The 21,044-nt window shown below is 39.2% G+C and overlaps 1 protein-coding gene across 1 annotated transcript; it reads right to left on the reverse strand.

Moving 5' to 3' along the window:
* Nucleotides 1-1,443: 1,443 nt before the first annotated feature.
* ST6GALNAC1 (ST6 N-acetylgalactosaminide alpha-2,6-sialyltransferase 1) lies at nucleotides 1,444-19,090 on the reverse strand. The gene is made up of 9 exons (XM_053453941.1): nucleotides 18,350-19,090; nucleotides 14,205-14,721; nucleotides 12,333-12,501; nucleotides 10,973-11,144; nucleotides 10,181-10,319; nucleotides 9,815-9,918; nucleotides 5,787-5,876; nucleotides 3,855-3,954; nucleotides 1,444-1,893 (listed from the first exon to the last, which is right to left on the reverse strand). The coding sequence occupies exons 1-9, from the start codon at nucleotides 18,460-18,462 to the stop codon at nucleotides 1,723-1,725; spliced, it is 1,575 nt and encodes a 524-aa protein (XP_053309916.1). The 5' UTR covers nucleotides 18,463-19,090; the 3' UTR covers nucleotides 1,444-1,722.
* Nucleotides 19,091-21,044: the final 1,954 nt, after the last annotated feature.

Raw genomic sequence — 21,044 nt, forward strand, 5'->3', positions numbered from 1 at the left:
AGACACGTAATGGATTTTTCTTAAAATTTTAGCTGTAACATAACAATATTGTCTCACAAAATCTAAACACATTTTTTTGAAGGATTGTGATCCTTTTGTTCTGTGCATTTATAATATGTGTGTGTATTTTAACACAAAGCCAGTTGCACTTACCACAGAACTCTCATGGTTTGCCTCTGAGTATCTAGTTTTTTACCCCAGCGTAAAAAGTTAAGTTCTCAGGGTCACGGTCCTTGTTTTTCTACATATTATTAAATGCTATCTGAACACCCCAGTTGATGCTTTACTTATTGATATATTATGATTGAAATCCATGCTTGAACACAGGTGACTTAATTCACAATAGCTTTAATTCTGGTCCACTGATGGCTCTTATATGAACTGTTGGTAGAATCATTTGCTTGGCACCATAAGTGAGTCATGGCGTGACCACATTTTTATTTTTGCACTTCAGGGACACACTATGATGCGGATGAGATTAAAGCCACAGGCGTATATTATATTATATTATATATATAAATTGTTAGGAAGCCTTGGAAACCATGTTGATTTCAGATTTAATAATATACATACAATCATTACAGACATGAGTGGATTCAGAGTGTTAACCCCTCTATTACCAGGCATGAGCAGATTCAGAGAATCAACTCCTCTATTACTAGACATTACACACACAGTCACACAAACAACCACACAAACAACCACAGTGACAAACGGATAAACACAGTCACATACACACAATCAAACACACATACCTGGTGCAGGCTGCAGCTTACACTGAGCTTGGTGTGAAGGAAGGACTCAGCCTATCAGGAGAGGCTTGTGAACTCTGAGGCAATCAGGAAAGTTGAGAAGTCTCTCCTGATAGGCTGAGGACCTCCTTCACGCAGATTTCTCATTCCGAGACAACACACTGTCACAAATTGAGGCTGCCCGGGACTTAAAGTTGCATTGCTGGACTGTCCCGGGTAATCCGCGACATGTGGTTGCCCTAGTGAGTCATTATCTTTGTGATGGGCAGGTCCTAAAATTGCATTATATCTTCACAAAAACCCCGGCATGTAATGAGTTAAAATACTTGCACTTGATTTACCCATGTGGTGTCTAGTTTTCAAAAATGTATAACTTGATAAATCGAATTGGCTGGGTTCAAAGATGTCCCAAATAGGACATGGTTACAGACTATCAAAATTCCCCAAAAATGTGTACCTCCCAAATTTGGCTCCCAAACAAACCAATACATGGGTGGTATCACTGTGCTCAGGAGGTGTTCCTGAATACGTATTGGGTGGTGTTTGGCTGTGGCATATACTAGGGGCTGTAAATTCATACCTAAATTGAAATATGTGTAAAAAAAAACACAAAGAAAAATTCTACCACAAACCATTACAAAGGATTCTGGTAAAATTAGTTAAAAGCATAGATTTATTGAGAAATACTTTGATTCTCTCATTTACATGAATTAAAATGTGAGTCATTGTCTCTTTCAGAGGAAATGTCATAGCAATATGTAGATGTCTGCACTCCAGTTGATAAAATAAGAATGATTTTCCATATCTTCTGTTTGACATGTTTTAAACATGTCTTCGGTCATCCATAGACTGTTAATATCACATCCAATGTTTCAGATCCTCCCCTTAGGAACTTCTTCAGGTTCCACCCTAATAGAATCATCTCTGGATTTGTCCCTGAGAGCGCAACGGAAGACTGGTCTTATCATATTTATGTCCTTTGGTAGAGCTTAATTATGTTTTCTCGATGCAGGTTCCTCCACAAATCTCTTTCCAGAAGAAAGTCATGATTAATATAAAAAGTTATTGGAATCTTCATCTGGTCATAGTAATGATCAGAATAGTTCATGTAATCATCTGTCATGAAACCATAAGCACTGACCTTCAAGAAAAGTTAAACAAAAAGATGTTACATAGACCTTTGTGGTGTCGAAACAGGGGACAATTATATCATACAATGGGAGGTTTATGGAAATAAATTGGAGTGATGCATAACAAGGTATTAGGTACAGGGAGGTAATATATGGGGGCAGCTTGAATTCTTAAATTATGTACATTAGCTACATTGCATGCCATAAATCAAGTGTATTATACAGCCATAAGCAGCTCAATAAACCTGCAGGGAAACATGAAGAGAAACAAACATGAAGATCATAAGTGAAAATAGTAGACTGGGAAAAAATAGAAGTGTGTTGGGAAAAGCTATGAGCAATAGAAACATGTATTATTATTATTATTGGAAAAAGGAGTTTAAAACAAAGAAAAAGGATCAAAGATGTAACACAGTGGAACATACTATTCATGATTATACACCATCCTCTTGTGCTGTTCATACATGAAGTTCTTTTAATAGGTGACAGATTTGTGGGATCAGTAATAGTCACTATAAATCCTAGATACTTCAATGTGCTTTGGGTTAGGCACACACTTAGGCTACTTTATTCAATAAGGGGCATGCAATCCTTAAAGGGGGTCTAGTCTAGAATGTACACTATATGGACAAAATTATTGGGACCCCCTCTTAATTATTGAATTTGGGTGTTTCAATCAGACCTATTGCCAGTAGATATTCCATGGTTCTGTGGAATGACGAATCACGCACCGCTGTTAGGTAATCTGATGGGCAAGTGTGTGTTTGGCGGATACCAGGAGAACGTTCCCTGACTGCATTGTGCCAACTCTAAAGTTTAGTGGATGAGGGATATTTGTATGGAGCTGTTTTTCAGTGGCCCCTTAGTACCAGTAAAGAAATTCCAAATGCTTCAGCATACCAAGACATTTTGGGCAATCCTATGCTTCCAATTTTGTGGGAACCATTTGGGGAAGACCTTTTTCTATTCCATCATGACTGTGCCTCAGTGCACAAAGCAAGGTCCATAAGGACATGGTTGGATGAGTTTGGTGTGGAAGAACTTGACCGGCCGCACAGAGCCCTGACCTCAACCTCATCAAACACCTTTGGGTTGAACTGGAACGGAGGTTTTCGAGCCAGGCCTTCTCATCCAACATCAGTTCAACTTGAAATGGTAATTGTTGTTCTTAACTATATAACATAGAAATATATTATTTTATCAGTTAAAGGGCTGCTGTTCTGACATGCTACACGCCAAAACTTTTTGGTTGTTCAAACTCCACCGGTTTCTCACAATGTCTAATATCATGGTTCTGTCCCTGAAATCCAATAATCCATTGTTGTGTATTGCTTATGTTTATGGCGGTCTGTCTACAAGGATATGTAGACTACCTGGAGTTATCCCTCTTCTGTATGTAGCAGAGAATGACCCAATATAATATAGCTAACTGCTGCAGTGCCATTATGCTAGTGATACATGGGGGTAGTGTGGAAGGCATCATCAAGGCCATGGGGGGAAAAAAAACCTCTCAGGATTCACTTAATTGTAACTCGGGCTGAATTGTCTGATGAAAAATTCTGTCTCACTTAACTATGCAATATGAAGGGCCAACTTGGACTTTTTAGGCAGAAATTGTAAGTCCTCCCCGGTGAATATAGTAACATGCATGGGAAAGGCATATGGCTATTCTAAAGCTAAGACAAGGCATAGGTTTAATTAAGACTTTAGTCATCACATCAGGAAAAATGCCAGGCTAGATTAACCGAAGGGTTCTTATCTGCCTTCAAACTCTTTGTTTCTGGTAGAGTGACTTTGTGTACAGGCAGGGCTAATTTCATACAACCTTTAGTGCGAGAGACCTATGCGGGCGCAGAGGAAGGTAGATGAGGAGCGGGTTGAATGTGGACAGGGAGTCGACAGGACTTTACCTGGAGACTCCAGGTCAAACCCTGAAAGTTTCCATGTAAAGTCATTAGATGCGTCCTCTTACCGTATCACACAGATGCATTGCCGTCAGCAAAACTAAAGCACCTGTACTTGGCCTGTAGAGATTCCAGTTTTTTCCATCCAATACATCTGACCTTAAAAACCTGAAAAAAATGAAGTAGAAAACCATTCATGGTTCTCTTGTTAAAATGAATGTGTGTATATCAACGTATATGGTATTCTTGTCTTGTGAAAATATCAATGGCTTTGTATACATGTTTCCCCCAGTATTTAAAATGTCCAGAGGCATGCTTTGGTTTTAAGGCATTGGCTTTACCAATACTTTTTATATGATTTAGTCGAGGAAGACATTTAGAGGAGATATAATTTTATAATGCACAATTGAAAAATATTTTGTAACTATAGAACACTCAAGTTTTTTCCTAGAAGAGAGGGATATCAGGGGAGCCGTTGGCCTTTGTTCTGTGTGCCAGATGGCTAGTGAGCAGTGGCGGAACTACCGGGGTCGCAGGGGTCGCGACTGCGACCGGGCCCTGGAGTCATGCCAGTCAGGGGGGCCCAAGGGGTGCCGAGCGGTTGCTGAAAACGACTGCTCGGCAACTCTTGGGCCCCCCTGACTAACAGAAATCCAGGATGCCTCTGCTCCCCGCCGCTGCTGCCGCCGCTGCCGCCATCGCCTGCCTCAGCGCTGCCCAGAGTGCAGTGTTGGGAGCGTGAGGCGTTTTGTCTCGGGTGCCGTCGCTTCACGCTGAGTAGTGAAGCGCCGGCACCCGAGACAAACGCCTCACGATCCCAACACAGGAGTTGACGGTAAGTGACCTACAAAGGGGGGGTAGGGAGGGAGAGGGTAGATCGTGAGAAGGGGGGGTAGGGAGGGAGAGGGTAGATCGTGAGAAGGGGGGGTAGGGAGGGAGAGGGTAGATCGTGAGAAGGGGGGGTAGGGAGGTAGAGGGTAGATCGTGAGAAGGGGGGTAGGGAGGGAGAGGGTAGATCGTGAGAAGGGGGGGTAGGGAGGGGGTAGATCGTGAGAAGTGGGGTTAGGGTTGGAGAGGGTAGATCGTGAGAAGTGGGGTTAGGGTTGGAGAGGGTAGATCGTGAGAAAGGGGGGGTAGGGAGGGAGAGGGTAGATCGTGAGAAAGGGGGGGTAGGGAGGGAGAGGGTAGATCGTGAGAAGTGGGGTTTGGGTTGGAGAGGGTAGATCGTGAGAAAGGGGGTTAGTAGGGAGAGGGTAGATCGTGAGAAAGGGGGGGTAGGAGGGAGAGGGTAGATCGTGAGAAAGGGGGGTAGGGAGGGAGAGGGTAGATCGTGAGAAGGGGGGGTAGGGAGGGAGAGGGGAGATAGTGAGAAAGGGATAGATGGGTTGGGGGTGGGGGGGGGCCTTAACAGATTCTCGCACCGGGGCCCTGAGGTTTCTAGTTACGCCCCTGCTAGTGAGCAATATGTAAATCATATATTTTAGGTACTAAACCAAAGTAATGTACATGCAAAACATGGTCACTGTTGAATGTCATAATTATATATGTATTACCAAAAATTATTTCATGCCCTAATGTTGACTCTGTTACAGGAATAGCTTAGCTTTAGCAATTGAGCTTGGTAGCTAATAAGGAAACTTCAGGGAAGCAAGCAAAAAACATAAATAATAAAAAATATATATATAATATAAAGGCCATAGACTTACAGTTGTAAGACTATGGCCTTTGTATTTTATTTTTTTTCTACACCTGGTTTTACATAACTCATATGGGTCACTTAAGTCAACTTTTTATGTCCCTTTTTGCATATTATTACATTCAAAAAAGTATAAGGGTGATAGCAAGTCTAACAGGTTAAGAAGAAAGCATACATTGTGAATTTCTGTAAATTTTCAATGTACCATGATAAAAACAAAAACATAAAATATACGTACTGATAATAATAGTATTTAAAAAAAAATCTGTTGGCCTAAATATTCTAGATCGCATTGGTCTCTCACCTGTTTTTCAGATATCTTACAAAGTCCGGATGAGCGACTAATAGCTTCTTTGGATCAAAAGAATTCCCAAAATCATCTTGAGGACGCAGCCTCGGAACAGAGAAAAAGATAAATATGCATGTGAAAATAGGGATGAAAACAGCGTAGATATCGCATGTCTGTGAAATTATTTTGTTTATGTTTCTCAATTTATAAAGATTTATATAAAGAGTTCAGTAAAGAATTTCAGTAAACTTAAATTTCAGTGAAGGGTGAACAAAAAAAGACTTAAAGGTCATCTATAAAATTTTTAGGAATTGGAAATGAAAACCCTTGGCTCACACAGTTGATGCAGCTAGAGTGCGTATTCTTCATCACGTCACTCTATCTATGGGGAGTTACTCTCTCATATCCTATGTATTGGAAGATTGATTTCGACCTCCATAAAGCCTGCACTACAGCAGGGGCTTGTAAGCCGGCAGTGGCTCTTATGGCTACCGCTAATAGCCTTGAGTATCAGGTGTGAGGATATTGAAAAATGAATCTGCAGACATCATATTCTGGACACAGTCAGGAATATCACACAGGTTTCAGGACGAATATAATAGGCATCCACAGATTTATTGATGATTTCCTCTAAGCCTTTGGCCCTGTCCGCTGCAGCCTTTGAGCCTTTAATCATTGGGGCTTCAAACAGATCCTATATAACATTTCTTCCAAGGAAGATATGCTCTTCATCGAGGAATTAGTTGAGGCCACAAGGAAGACTGCAGGGGCCAACAAGGCGAATTCCTGATAATGATAGAAGAGGAAGATAAAAATGGATTATTAACATTTTAGATAATGCTGAAAGGGATAATATGACCCTATGGATTATTGCAGTAGATGCAGAAAAGGCCTTCAACCAGGTCTCATGGGACCTAATGTTTCAATATGTAGAGCTTTAGGAATCGGGGCTTTCTGAGATGCAATAAAAACTTTGTGCTCAGAGCCTGTGGCAAAAACAGTAGGGCAAAGTATTAAAGCAGAGTGGGAAACCAGACAAGGCAAGGTTGCCGCTTATCCCCTTAACTATATTTTACACACATAAACCATAAAACCAGCAGCTATTCCATTGCTAGAGAGGAGTTCAAATTAGTTTGTATGCAAAGGACGTATTATTGACTATAACAGATCCTCTGAACTCCATGCACAAACTGATGGCAACAATACAGGAATACTCTCTAATGTCAAATTATTAGTTGAACAATGAAAAAATGATGACCCTTTATAAGAATATAAGTGATACTAAATTTAAGAATCTGAAAGCAAAACTTTGCTTGGAATAATCAAGAATTCAAATAATAATTATTACTATCGACATTGAATTTAAGATGAATAGAAATTTTATGGCATTACTAAATTACTATAATTGAATCTGATATACAAGATTTACATTTTTCTGTATGGAAAAACACTGGTATCTCTGAAATTAGGAATTTACTGGACTTCCCAAGAGTAAAGACTTTAGCTCAGATTTGATCTGAATACGGGATTCCATCCAATTAAGGTTTTAAACTACTAAGGGTTAAATTTTTTTTACAATAAACCATATACAGTATATTGAAGACTATAAGATAGGAGAAGGTTTGAGAGAAATTTGTAATTATAAACGTATCCCCAAGGCCATGGCAAATGTCTTAATGTGTTGAGAATAAAAGAGCAGAAAATAATGGTCAAAAGATAATTACAAGCTGAATGGCTATACTCAATTAAAGTAGCTAACAGTATTATAGATTGAATATTAATGAAAAACAATTTAAAGTAATGAATCGTTGGTATTTGGTTCCAACAAGATGGGTACCCATGTTCCCACGTTAATCAAACATTTGTTGGAAATGCAATAAGGAAGTGTGAAATTTTGTCCATGTCTAGTGGAGTCGTGAGGGTATTAGTTCTTTGTGGGCTTTGACATTTGATGCCCTAAATAAAGTGGAGAATATAAGTTTAGTAAGTAGAAATCCACTAATATAGTTTTATTATAATTCTTTTTTTTGGCAACCACGCTCCTTGTTGCCCATAATTGGAAGGAAATAAGACCTATTCCTTATCTGTCTTTAAAAAATTTAATTATTTTCCAATTATAAAGGGAAAGTGGATTAAGATGGATGAATAAGGACATGAATAAAATCTGCTGCAAAATTCGGGTTGTTCCAAACTGAAAGCATTAAGCAAATAACTTTTTGTATGTGATGGCTTGTGAGGTCTTGGGCTACTGTACAAAAGTTTTGAAATTAATAAAGATGTAATAAAAACAAGTTAAGGAGAGGAAGGATGAGGTGAACAAAAAAATATGAAAAAATGCATAACGAATAGTTGAAGGGTTTTTTTTTTTTCTTCATGGGGTCCTTCCCTTTGTTTCAGATCAATCAATTTGAATCAATGCACGAATTAGTTCAAAATGAAGCTCTTTCTAAATGGAAAATTTTCAAACTTGACCAAGGTATTAAGTGGAGTACCTCGGAGGCCTGTCTTCAATCCGCTTGTTTTTAATTTGTTTATAAATGATCTCCCATATTGCATTGAGAGACACTTTTTGGTAGAGTAATACAGTCTAACTTTCATCTTGCTTCTCTGCAGGAAGATTAAGACAGAGTGGGAGACCAGGCAAGCAAGTGGCACATTAGGTTAAACAAATGAAAAGCTATGTGTTATAAAGAAAATAATGCAACATATACTTTAAATGCTATCTCGCTGGGGAAAAAAGATTTATGAATAATTGTAGACAATAAACTTAGCCACAGTGCACAATGCCAGTCAGCAGCTGCAAAGGCCGTTAAGATATTGGCATGTATAAAAGAGGGTATTGAATCACGGGAGGAGGATATCATCTTGCCTCTTTATAAGCCAATGGCAAGACCTCACTTTGAATATGTTGTGCAGTTCAGGACATAAGGATCGGTATCCTTAATAAAGGACATTATGGAAATAGAAAAGTTGCAAAGTAGAGCTACAAAATTAATAAGGCGATTGGAAGATCTTATTTAAGAAAAATGGCATCTTAGATAAAAAGACCTCTCCAGTGACCTGTTCATTAAGAGCGGTGATTTCATACACAATAAAGGTATGGAATTCACCGATAAGGTGATTAAATAAAATGGATGCAATCAAAATGGTCTGGATATTTTTTTGAAAAGTAGAACATACTGGGCTATAAATGATAAAATAAATATAAATATTTTAGACCTTCTTGATCCAAGGAAAAATCTGATTGCCTTTTGGAGTCCAAAAGGATTTTTTCCCCTAAGTGACAAAATCCAAAATAATAATTCAGGTTTTCTTGCCTTCCTTTGGATTAAAAGCAGGAAGGGTAGATAAAAGGTTTGAACTTGATGGACTTAGGCCTTTTTCTAACTAAATTACTATGTTACTCTTACAAAGTCTAAGGGCATTTATTTTTTCATTTAGCAGTAATAATGTAAATAAATGGGGTACAATAGCATCAGTCATATAATAAGTATAATAGTCATGCTAACAGTATTATTGGGGCCCAATAGAGCTGACACTCTAGAATGTTACAGCTATTGGCTATATCGGTAACATTCTAGACTGTAAATTCTCACAGGCAGAGACCTCCTTTCCTAATGTTCCCCAATCATAATATCAGCATGACTACTATACTTTATATACATATACATATACATATATTACTATTTTAGTAATAGGTGTAACCGTTTTCAAATGGAGAACTGGCATGGAAACCCAGCACTTATGGAATTCAATATTTTGCATGAACAGTATCCTAGTTGGTTGGAAAATAAGCCAAGGTATTTATCTTCTGAGATTAAATGATATGATATAAGTGAGCAGAATCTGCCCCCTGTATTGGATAACGAATTCGATGGTATGAAGAGATCAGACCATATATTGAACAAGATCACCTTGACGGCAGTCATAGACCACACTGTGAGAGGCCTCATGGCGAGTATTGCGTCATATGGGGAGAAGGAGGAGCATTAAATGGTTGGGTAGCTCCAAAGAAAGCATTTTACAGATAACATGTGTTTTACCTGTAATTCTCCAGAATCCCTCTGCTGATCTCTTTGTTCTGTTGTAAAGCCTTTAACCACTCGTAGTCTCTGCTGCCCTCAGTGTAAAGGATGTACTTTGTCTCCTGGGAAACTCACAAAGAGAAGTATCATTACTTTACTAGCCCTAATTATCTGCATTAAATATGGATAAGTCCAGGTAGCATTTACAAGGACGCTTTTATTCAAATGTTCAGCCTGCAAGCCTATATATAACCTGTCCAAGCTATAACAACCAGAAAAATAACTTTTGAGCCACTTGATGTGGGATGGAGTACCAAAAAAATATTATTTAATGACAGCTGTGCTTATGGCATCTCGATCTCTCTGTGTATTAATTTGACCTACCTTGTCCTTTGGGATACTGGAAAACCCTTTTTCAGTAAGGAGGTAGAGGGAGGATAGCATGGTGAAAGCTGTGAACCCATAAAATGAGGTCCTTGTTCCTACATCTTTTTCAAATCCTTGGATCACCGCCCCATTGACACTAAAAGAAAGCATTAAATAACTTCGAATATGATAATAAACAATTACAGAAGTGAGAAAATGTTATTTGTGCCAGCTTCAAAGGGCTTGCTTGTGTTATAAGAAACCTTAAGTCTTTCTAAGACCCGGAGAATCCCTTGTCCTGCAGGAGTTGCAAGGGCCAACCTTACAAGGCCAGATAGTAAATATCTGTTTTATTATCACTATAATAAGACAGACTTGGGTAACTAAGTGAGTAACACAGTATGCCATCACACAGATCAGTAACGGCGTTAAGGGCTTTTTAAAGCTAAATTAATGGCAAAACACCCACTTACTTCCAAAGTAAAAATACACTGTTGAATATAATTGATTGATAGCCAGTGTTATGCCCTAGAGACATTTTTACTGTCATTTTGCCCTTATGTCCTTGGGCCAACTTTACTGGCATTATACCGTGGTTAGACCTTGAAGTTAAAAAATGTTTGGTTATACATATCCTACATTGTTGCAAGTGCTATGTAATCTAAATGATATGAACCTGTGGTCTGCCACCATGGTAGCATGGATACCATTTTGATTTGGCGCCCTCATATTTCCTTTGATTTTGAAACAAAGGCAATTTCCAGCATGTTTATTTCTTATAGACAGATTTATTAGAATTTTTAAACTTACCGAAAGACATAGTCATGTGAGTCGATCTCCTTACCAAGTCGTGACCCATTCAGAATCCCCCCATTACCCACTACTGCACAGCTAATACAGCGTGGACTCTCACTTTTCTGGGCAGAAAGAAGGATTTGCTGATCAGGCAGATGAGGGAGTACAGAGACCACCTCTTTGACCACTAGACATGGGACAAAAGCAAATAATAACAAAACTAGAGGACATAGCTCAAACCTTAGTCTAAGAAAGAAAAAAAACTTCTATACAATTAGGTCACTAATTATGCTTTTTTTGGTAGATCTGATTTCCTCTTTCACAACAGGCACTGACCCCTGCTGGTGCTAAATCAGCCTGACATCTCATGATAAAGTGTGTTTTTTAGTTTTTGACATTATTTTTTTCTTTTAAGAACTAGACCTGTGTTTTCGGATTTGTACAACCTTTTATTTAAAAACAACATTTCCATTAATTTGTAGGAATGTCCAAAAACAAGGAGGGGGCCCAATGAAACAAACCAAAATGAAGCAGATAGCTCAAAGCTTTTGTTCAGCTCCATTCATTATGCCTCCAGAGCATTTCCTCAAATGGGCAAACACATACCCTCTCCACCAATTAAAGGAACAAGAGAGGGAGGCTGTCCCAGTGACTCCGCCCATTTTTGGAAGTACTCCGAGAGGCCAGAACAATGCAGACAAACTTGTGGAGAAAGAGAGGTGCAGAAACTCTTATCTTTCTTCACTGATCCATCCTCACTATTCTGGCCTCTTGAATTACTTCCATAAAAGGGCAGCCTCTTCCCCATTCCTCCTATCAGGGAGAGGGTGTCCTTTTTGCAGAAGAACACCCGGAGGCCTGATTTAAGGAGCTGATACCTGGAAGAAGCGGACCTGTGTAAAAGGACACAGGTATACGGAAGTTGTAGTCAGAGACGGTAGGAAGACTATGAGAGAGTGAATGACAGTGTGAGTGAGGGTGAGTGAGAGTGTGAGAGAGTTTGAGTAAGATGGAGTGAAAAAGCAACAAAATGCAAATGAAAATTTGGAGCTCTCTGCTTCATTTTCGTTGAGCCCCACACTTCGTTTTCAGACATTCATATGAATTCATGGAATTGGCAGATTTTCTTAAAATAAAAATTTGCACAAATCCGAATGCACAAGTCTAGCATTGAAAAAGCCCTCCTTAATTTCATCTGACCTGAAAAGGGCAGGAAACAAAATTAATTGTCTGAAACCGAATGGACCAAAAACAATAATTTTTTTGTCCATTTGTCTTTAAAAAAGCTGTACCCATTTCTGTGGCAGATATAAGGAATAAAACGTAAACACACAGGCATAGACTGATGGGTATGTATCTGGTATAGCATTTCAACCTGTATAATTTAATTCCATCCAACCAAAAGGTGGAATGAAGTGTCCGAGTCTGTCCCATTCCTGCTTGTCGAAATGATGTTTTTCCATGAAAATCACAACTTGAGGAAGAAATAGTTCCTTCAGCCAAGATGAGTTGAGAGCCTTGATTTTCACAGATATTGGGCAGCTCTAAAATATGATTGAAAAAAAATCAATATGCATAAAAACAGGGAGGTTAAATAGAATGGCTTCTTTGAAAGAAAAAGGAATATTACCGTATTTGCCCGAATATAGGCCGCACTTTCCCCCCCAAGTTTTTAAACTTTTTCATTTAGCCCTGCTGCGGTCAAGCAGCAGGGATAGGATACAGATCCCCCGCAGTGCTGCAGGGGACCTGGATCCTACTCTCTGGCAGCTGGTGGATGTCTGCGCAATGACAACCCCCGCTGCCGGCAATTCTGCTGGGGCTTCAATGCTGGAGCTGAAGGTTATTTCAAGATGGTGCTCCACCATATAAGCCCCGGTGGAAGACTGGCATTTCTGGGGGGCAGAAAGCATATCTGGGGGGCAGAGTGGCATTTTTAGGGGGCAGAGTGGCATGTCAGGGGAGCAGAGGGGAATATCTATAAGTAAGGTGCGTTATGAATTAAGGGGAGAGGACCTTAAAATCGGTATTGTTTTTACAAATTTCTGTTTATATATAATATATGCTGACTAACAGCATATTAGCTACCAAAAATGTCAAAATACATGTATCCTGGTAATTGGATAAAATACTGTTTTACCTTTCCACTATGTATTTTTCTTTAAAAATGAATTTTTCTTTCAAATGGCACCAAACTTTTAGGGTGCGGCCTATAATCGGGTGCGGCCTATAATCGAGCCAATACAGTATATAATTTATTACATAGATTTGGTAGCTACTCTGCACAATTCGGCATACTTTACAAGTAAAACATTTAGGTTGATTTCATACAAGGGGCTTTCCATGGCCAAATCCTTTTTCTAATATTTGGAGTATCTAGTCTAGTTGATACATTTTATTGGGCCAACAGAAAAAGATGTAGAATCACATAACCTTTTCAGGACCTCAGGCGTCTTTTACTACATGTGAAAAAGAGATGGATGAGGTGCAGAATGCGTATATGACTACATCGTTTTCTATGCTGACTCAATGAAAGGTATCAGCATCAACTTAAGACTATATCTTCTCTTTGACCAGAGACAGTTTACTTACTTGACATTTCAGAAAGACACAATGTAAAACAAGTCCAATGTGCAAATATGTTTTTTGTGCAATAAAATCCAATTTGTTTCTCTTCACATTAAAATTCTATGTACATGTCTGATTATAGACATTAGTTATGTGTACCCTTCTATGGAAATAAAGGAAGTGGGAGGTGCAACAACTATGGAAGGCCTGAAATAAGAAAGGCTCCCAAAACAATGAATTTCAACAGTGAATTTGGAATTTACCCAATTTGAGATCTGAAACCTAACATCAATTTTCAAATCTCCAGTATACATTAGAGATTAGCTTTGCTACGTCTATTCGTGCTTTCAACAAATACTTAATATAGACTGAGAAATTACATGATGCCAGATTGGCTGGGACACAAGTGGGTCACATATCGTGTGTATTGACATAACAACAAGTCTATAGCAAGATACAACTGACTGATTCATTGACTGAAAAAAAGTTTCAGTGATATCATCATACAGCTTTGCTATAATCATTAATTCCCTACATCAGAATAAAACAGATCATGTGTGCATTTATTTGTGCACATATACAGTACATATGATATATATGTCCACACACATAATGGCTAGATGGCGTGCCCAGTTAGTTGCGCGTAGGGTTTGTTCTTTTACACTTTATTGATACTTACTGTTTGCATAGAAGAAGTGTCTAGAGTGTAATCATCACCAAAAATCCAGTGGGGCTCAGCAGTAAAGTACTCAATCTTCAGAGGTTTCCTTTGAGTGTGGACCATAATGGCTGATGAATTTCTAATTTTAGCTGTAAACACTTTAGATTGAACTCCAGTAGAAGATATCTTGAGCAAAATTCCACGTTCCTGGACAGTTCTAGAATATTTGACCGAGGGACCTCTTCTTGTTGTGGCATTTGTAGTACTCGTTTGGGTTCTGTGTGATTGTGAAGAAGGCCGTAGTTTTAGTTTAAAGTTTGGCTTAAGGGCAGACTTGGCTGTGGGTATTGTTTTTTTATTAGCAGATGTTTTACTGAGGATCTGTTTGAAGACCATTGGAGGATTCTGGGGTCTGAACACATCTTGTGGATTGTTCTCAACCTCAAAGTCATCTTTCTGTGTTGAGTATCTATTTGCAACATCTTGGCTCTCTATGTTCAGATCTTTTATGGTTAAGCTTGTGTCTTCTTGATGCCTGGGAAACCAATATATGCTGTTAGTATGAGCATGTAAGCCTTATTTTAATATATATATATATATATATATATATATATATATATATATATATATATATATAATCTGTTGTCAGTGTTTAGCCCTGCCACAAAAAAAAAAAAAAAAAAAAGGCCTAGTCAGTCAGGGCTGGACTGGCCCACCAGGAAACCGGCAAATTTCCTGGTGGGCCCGCCGGTCCGAAGCTGTGTGACACCACCACCTCCGACAGCCACCTAATCTTAAAGCGGCTGGCTTGTGGACGCTATGCGGCCTAATGCTTCAGTGAGGCTCCTTGTCCCTCTCCCTTGAAGATGCGCCATGACACTCTAGGGGACGGGCTCACACAGTCACCGGGTTCCTCGTGTGGCAGTCAGTCTCGTGGAGGAGTAATCGGAGGAGATCAGTTATTTATTGAAATGGTTGTTGCATTATTATGTTATTAAGGACATAACAGGAGGGCTTTGGGGTTTTAGAGCACTAGGCTTATTATGATTTGGGGTACAATCTCTATTGCCATGATGGATTGCATCTGAATGGAAGAGGGTCCGATGTGTTGGGCAGAGGATGGCTAGACAGCTGGAGGGGATTTTAAAATAGGAAGGGGGGGCAATAAATATTGGGCTAGACGGTATAGAAATAGAAATTGGGGGCTTGGTTATTACAGATAATAGGGAAATATATCATGGTGGGAATTAGGGATTTAGGGGGAGGAGTTGGGTGGTGTAGGTTATTTAAGGTGTTGGTTTCCCGGGCCAACTTAGTATACTTAGGTTGCGTGTCCCTCTCTCCTCTTTAAGATTCTGGGAAGCTGTGTGTGGAGTTTGTCACAGTCTAAGGGGAAGCAGCTTGTCAGCTAACCAGGGGGTTAATGCGGTGGTAAGATAAGTGTTGGTAACAACTGGTGGGAGGTTCTTGGCTGGTGGTGCTTGGAACCTCAGGTCCGGGTGGGGACATCGGGGTATGTCAGTTCCCTAATTGGTATTTGGCTTTGGTGCCTGAATTACTTGGCAAGCTTAGTGGGTCTTCTTTATTGCCCCAAGGGGGTCGCTTAGTTTATCCCCCTTGTAAATATTATAGTACCATTAGTTACTGTGTTTGGGCAGCAGCTACTCCAAAAGTCTAAATATATTTGCACATGTGCAATTATTCCATTACATGTTTTGCTCTGAAGTATAATTCGCTATGAACCATATCATGTTAATACCTCTGTAATGCTTTAAAGCCTTGTGTACATATTATTTTTCCAGTTTTGGGTTCAAATTGTACCTCTTTGTTTCAGAAAGGAAATATCATTCTTATTCCATATCTTGCTGAGTGTTTTGGAAATATATCAAATTCTTTGCAGAGAAATGATTTATTATGTGTTGTTGTATTACTGTAGCTGTAATTTCACAGCGCTGGGACATTTATTGCACCTCCATTTTTTTTTTGCATTTTTTGGAACTTGAAGGTTCCCCTGATTGTAACATCAGTGGGAAATTATTTTTACATGTTACTATTTTTTTCACATTTATTTTACTAATCACATTGTGATTAGAAAGCTGGGTTCCATTGACTTGCAAGGTTGAATGCAGTACCTGTATTCAACCTGCAAGTGGAGCCAGAGTTCTCAAGAGGGTCTGGAAAGAACGCACCACCATCTTGCGAGTGGCAAAATCACTTGCAGTGGCGGTTGTGACCGTTTTGCGGAGGCATTTCAGCGACACTATTGAAGTAAACGCTTTTAAACTGGTGTCTCCCCCCGGGAGGAGCCAGGCATGGCCCCTAATGCCGATCCTGGTGTTGCTGAATGCCTCAACATCAAGACATTACAGCCTCGACAACACTGTTTGGGTACAAAAAGCGAAAGCAGATCACTTCCTGCACCTGTTTAAAGCCATGACGGTCCTGGCATGTCAATTGTCACTAACTGTATGTGCCTGGACCATCAATTGTCATTAAGGGCTTAATGGTTTCGGCAATTCTTAGAAGTTCAGACATACTTTTCCATCATGCAATACCATAAGGGAGGCATCTGAGAGAAGCAACTGAGGCTGCCGTAATCCACACAAGAACTGTGGTTAGTTCTCCAAAATCTTTGGAACAACCTACCTGCCGATTTCCTTAAAAAAAAACTCTGTGCAAGTGTATCTAGAAGAATTGATGCTGTTTTGAAGGCAAAGGGTGGTCACATCAAATGTTGATTTGATTTAGATTTTTCTTCTGTTAACTCAAAAGGTAGGTATAGAGATTGTTGGCCATGTGCCTCTTATCTGTCATCTTATTCTGCATCTGACCTGCGCCAAGGGTGTATAAATGTTTTATTTGGGAAGGGCTGGTCCTTTCCTTTTCTTTGTCTTGGCAGAAGCAAAAAGAAACCTAGTAAAGATAATCCTGGGGGTTTTATTTTGTTCAGAATGGCAATATCTCCACTCACAAACTATGAATTACAGACTTAAGATAAAGAAACTGACAGTAATAGCTCAACTTTAAAAAAGCATTGTGAGCAGTAGCGCGACTACAGGGGTCGCAGAGGTTGCAACTGCGACGGGGCCTATGCCTCTAGGGGGTCCGGACGACACCTGCGACCGCTTCTTCCTGTAATTGTGTGTGTGAGCAGGGATGTGGCACTGTTGGACATGTTGCTTGGTGAAGTTGGGGGGCAATTTACGCCCCTGATTATGAGCCAATGCATTTTATTTTTAGATGTTGATCCACAAAAAGAAGTAATGGGTTGCAGACACGGATTAAGTCAAACCTCTCCATCTTGGAGCAAAAAAGGGAAACTGGTATAAAGCGGCATGAAATATAATTTTTTACCCATCAATTGTTTGCAGTCATATTTTATCTGATATTGAAATATTATTTTTTTTCTTTTATAAACATTATTTTGCTGTTTGGGGGGGGGTTGTGCTGGATTTTTTTTGTTACTGTTTAATTTTTTTATTAGTGGTTATCGAATGTTGCCACATATGAATAGATTTACCCAACAATACATACATGAAATACATAGTCACATAGATTGAAAACATTTCCAAATACCCATATCTATCGATCCAGAAGAAAGGAAATAACAAATCATAGTGCCACTTTTATTCAATATTGTCCCTAGCGGTAAAATCTTTATTGACTACAGAGATAATGGGATTAGCATTACCTATGCTAATGCTAGCTTGTTATAACCCTGAGTGCCTTTTTTAAGTATTGACTGAATAAGCCAAAACCACAACAGTTGGTAGTGTATTCCACATCTTAACTGCTCTGACTGTGAAAAGAAACCCTTCGTTTGTTCAATAATCTTAGAGCATACCCGTGTGCTGTAAGGTTCTATGAGCGAAAACTAGCCCCAGACAGGGCTTTGCTTTGTCCTTGAATATTAATTTTAGTATTCATAACTAAGAACATCTTTGCAAATTCAACGCAGGGTTTATGGAATAGTCACTTTAAAATAAAAAAAAGGCAAATTTATATACTTTACATTTTTTAAACAATCTTAAAATATTCTTAAACCCTACATTCACAACCCAACCACAGAGAGGAGGAGAAATGTTTTGGTATCTAAACCTTATTTAGAGAACCACCATCTGCAAGACCAACAAAGACTCCCTGTTTCAATGTCAGAGACTTACCTTCTGGGGTACACCTGTTCTTGTCTGGGGTTCCGAAACAGGAGGATCAAGAACAGAATTATCACAACCTGAGCAGAGAGGCAAAGGTATGTTTTAAGACGACAGAACTTCATTGTTTCATGAGACAACGGGTCATCTTATGTTAAAGGGTGAGGTTTCAGTCTCTTTCTAGCTCTTTGTTGAATCCAACCCACCAGCCTTCTTTACAAACCTGCACACAGTTTGCCTGCGGTTCTATCTGACAGGAGATTACACATGGATAACGTCTGTGTAATTCCCACCAAGTGAACCGGTGTTTGCACTGCTAATACACCCACAAATTAAACAAAACGTGGTTCTTTTCTTTAGGAGAAACTTTGATTTGAGAAAGCATAGCCAATTAGCAGCCAGAGCAAAAAGACAAATTGGTTCTTTTATTTAACCAATGGAAGAGTTATGTAGATCTATTTTATATTACAATACAGTTACTTATAAGATACTAACTTATCCGGAAACTTGCTCTGTGGGCTGAACTAAGGACTCCTAAGCTAAGTATGATGTAAAGCCAACATCTAGTGTCGTATATAGGTATGTATGTTGACATTGACAAATAGCTGGGTTTATCTAGTTTTCTTCCCATGAACATCCTTTATCTGCGGAGCTGGAGGCTGCCGTTGTTATCAGTCATGTGATATTTTGAGGGACTTTCCCTGCACAGTCGCCACACCAAGCTGATCATTTATGGCAATGCCATGAAGTCCCTTTATTTCATAGATTTCCATTAGTCTGAATGTCTGGCTGGGTGATTAACAATGAGCCATTCTGTTTTTTACCACATGCGGCATGATAAGGAGTCAGTGTGTTTGTCTAGTAGATTGGGCTGGAGCTAGAACACAAATGGCAAATATGAAGCTGCCTAAAAACATTATTATCTATAACCAGCATCATTCCATCCTCTTCATGCCCCCTATTCACTTCATGTCTCGCGACCAGTACCGGTATTTCCCATAGACCAAGCGTCCTCTGGATGTGGATCTTTTTATAAAACCATGCAAATATTGCAAGTGTGTGACTGGGTGTTTTAGTGTGTCTGTGTTGGTATGTTAGTGTTTTTGGGTATGGCATCCATGTGAGCATGTATAAGTGTGTGAGTACGGATTGTGTATGTGTGCGAATCGATCTGTATGTGTGTGTGAGAGCATATATGTGTTTGTGTAAGTCTGTGTGAGCATTGATGTCTATATGTTAGTGTGTGCATGTGTGTTGGTGTGGGTGTGTAAGTCTGTGCAAATGTGAGAGTGTGTGTAAAAGTGTAACTTTTATTTGCCTGTGCAACACTACATAGACTTCAATGATTTTCTTTTTAGGCCACTCAAATGTGTATTCCGGCTTCACGACTAGTTGTGTCGCTTATCAAGGATTGGCCAAAGACACCCCTTTGTGAATCCGCTTTTCCATAAATAAGGCCATAATTTGCAGCCTTTTTAGAAATCTGCCACCCCTATATTTATGCAATGCCGTTGCACACTACATTGTATGCAACACTACCACTGCATTGCTCCAAGTTCCAGAAGGCTTCAGGCCTCAAGGTAAGACGCAAAAAGTGCCAGAGGATCATGGGTAGGTGAATATATCTGTTAAAGCTCCAAGTAACAAAATAAAAGATTTCATCAGAAACTTAAAATAAAACATTAAATACGTATAACTTACATAAGGTTTGCAAAATATTTTTTATTAGAAATTATATGAAATGTTAAAACAAAAGTCAAATGTTATCTGCAAAAGGCCTGAACATCTAGAACACCCAGCATAAGGGATTATACATCATCTTCTATGTGTTCTTGTTTAGCAAAATGAGAAACAGCATATATAAGGCAGAACTAGCCACGGCAAGCCAGGACATATGTACAAGTAATGTCCTACTCTGTGACATCTGAGTCTAACCGAACTAAACAATTAGTCAACGAGTTCCACATTTGGGAAGAATGAACCCATGTTGTGGAGTTAGACCAAGACCCATAGGTAAGATCGTGAGGATCATTGGCTTCTGGTTTGCCTTAAAGCATTGTAGCGTGTAAGCACACAAGCAATGTTGCCCACCTTATTACAAAGCTTGGTGCCATCTTAAAGTCAACACCTCGGTTTTCTTTAACAATGCATTTTTTTTTAGAATCTTTACATTTGTACAAAAGGATCATGCAGTTCTTTTTTGAAGATATCTTGTACCATTTTTGAAGGGGCTGAACACCAAAGGCTTTTATTGACCTCGGACATGCGTAATAAGCAGTGCTTGCAAATTCCATTCAAATTAATTAGGCAAACATTCCTATTTAGCATCAGGTTATATCCAAAATCAAACTCTTATCAATAATATAAAACACATCTAGAAAAGATATTGCCATTTTAATCAGTTTGACTCCTTGAGGACCCACATGGGATTAGCATAGTCCCTGAAGAGATGGGCCAAAGCTTCCATTTTGATGCAGGTTGCTACTTTAAGGCATTGTATGACAGCACAGGTTGATTTTATAAAATTGCCATTTCCACAGTTTTACCAGAACCAGACTTTTTTTGCTGGAGGAACCTCAGGAGGTGTGTGATGTGGCAAAGTGCTCTGATCAACAACGTTTTGTCAAAACTACATATTGTTTTAGACAGGCTCCTGTCTGTCCTACCCATGCCATGCCCAAAAGGTATTTTTCTCAATATTATTTAG

The sequence above is a fragment of the Spea bombifrons genome, chromosome 13 (assembly GCF_027358695.1).
Source record: "Spea bombifrons isolate aSpeBom1 chromosome 13, aSpeBom1.2.pri, whole genome shotgun sequence".
NCBI classification, from domain to species: Eukaryota; Metazoa; Chordata; class Amphibia; order Anura; family Pelobatidae; genus Spea; species Spea bombifrons.

Coding starts and splice junctions, on each gene's coding strand:
- ST6GALNAC1 (XM_053453941.1), bottom strand. CDS start 18,462: ATGAAGTTCTGTCGTCTTAAAACATACCTTTGCCTCTCTGCTCAGGTT. Junction 12,502..14,204: donor ACACTTCTTCTATGCAAACA/GTAAGTATCAAT, acceptor ATCATATTTTAG/AGCTGCCCAATATCTGTGAA. Junction 10,320..10,972: donor TCACATGACTATGTCTTTCG/GTAAGTTTAAAA, acceptor GCTTTCTTTTAG/TGTCAATGGGGCGGTGATCC.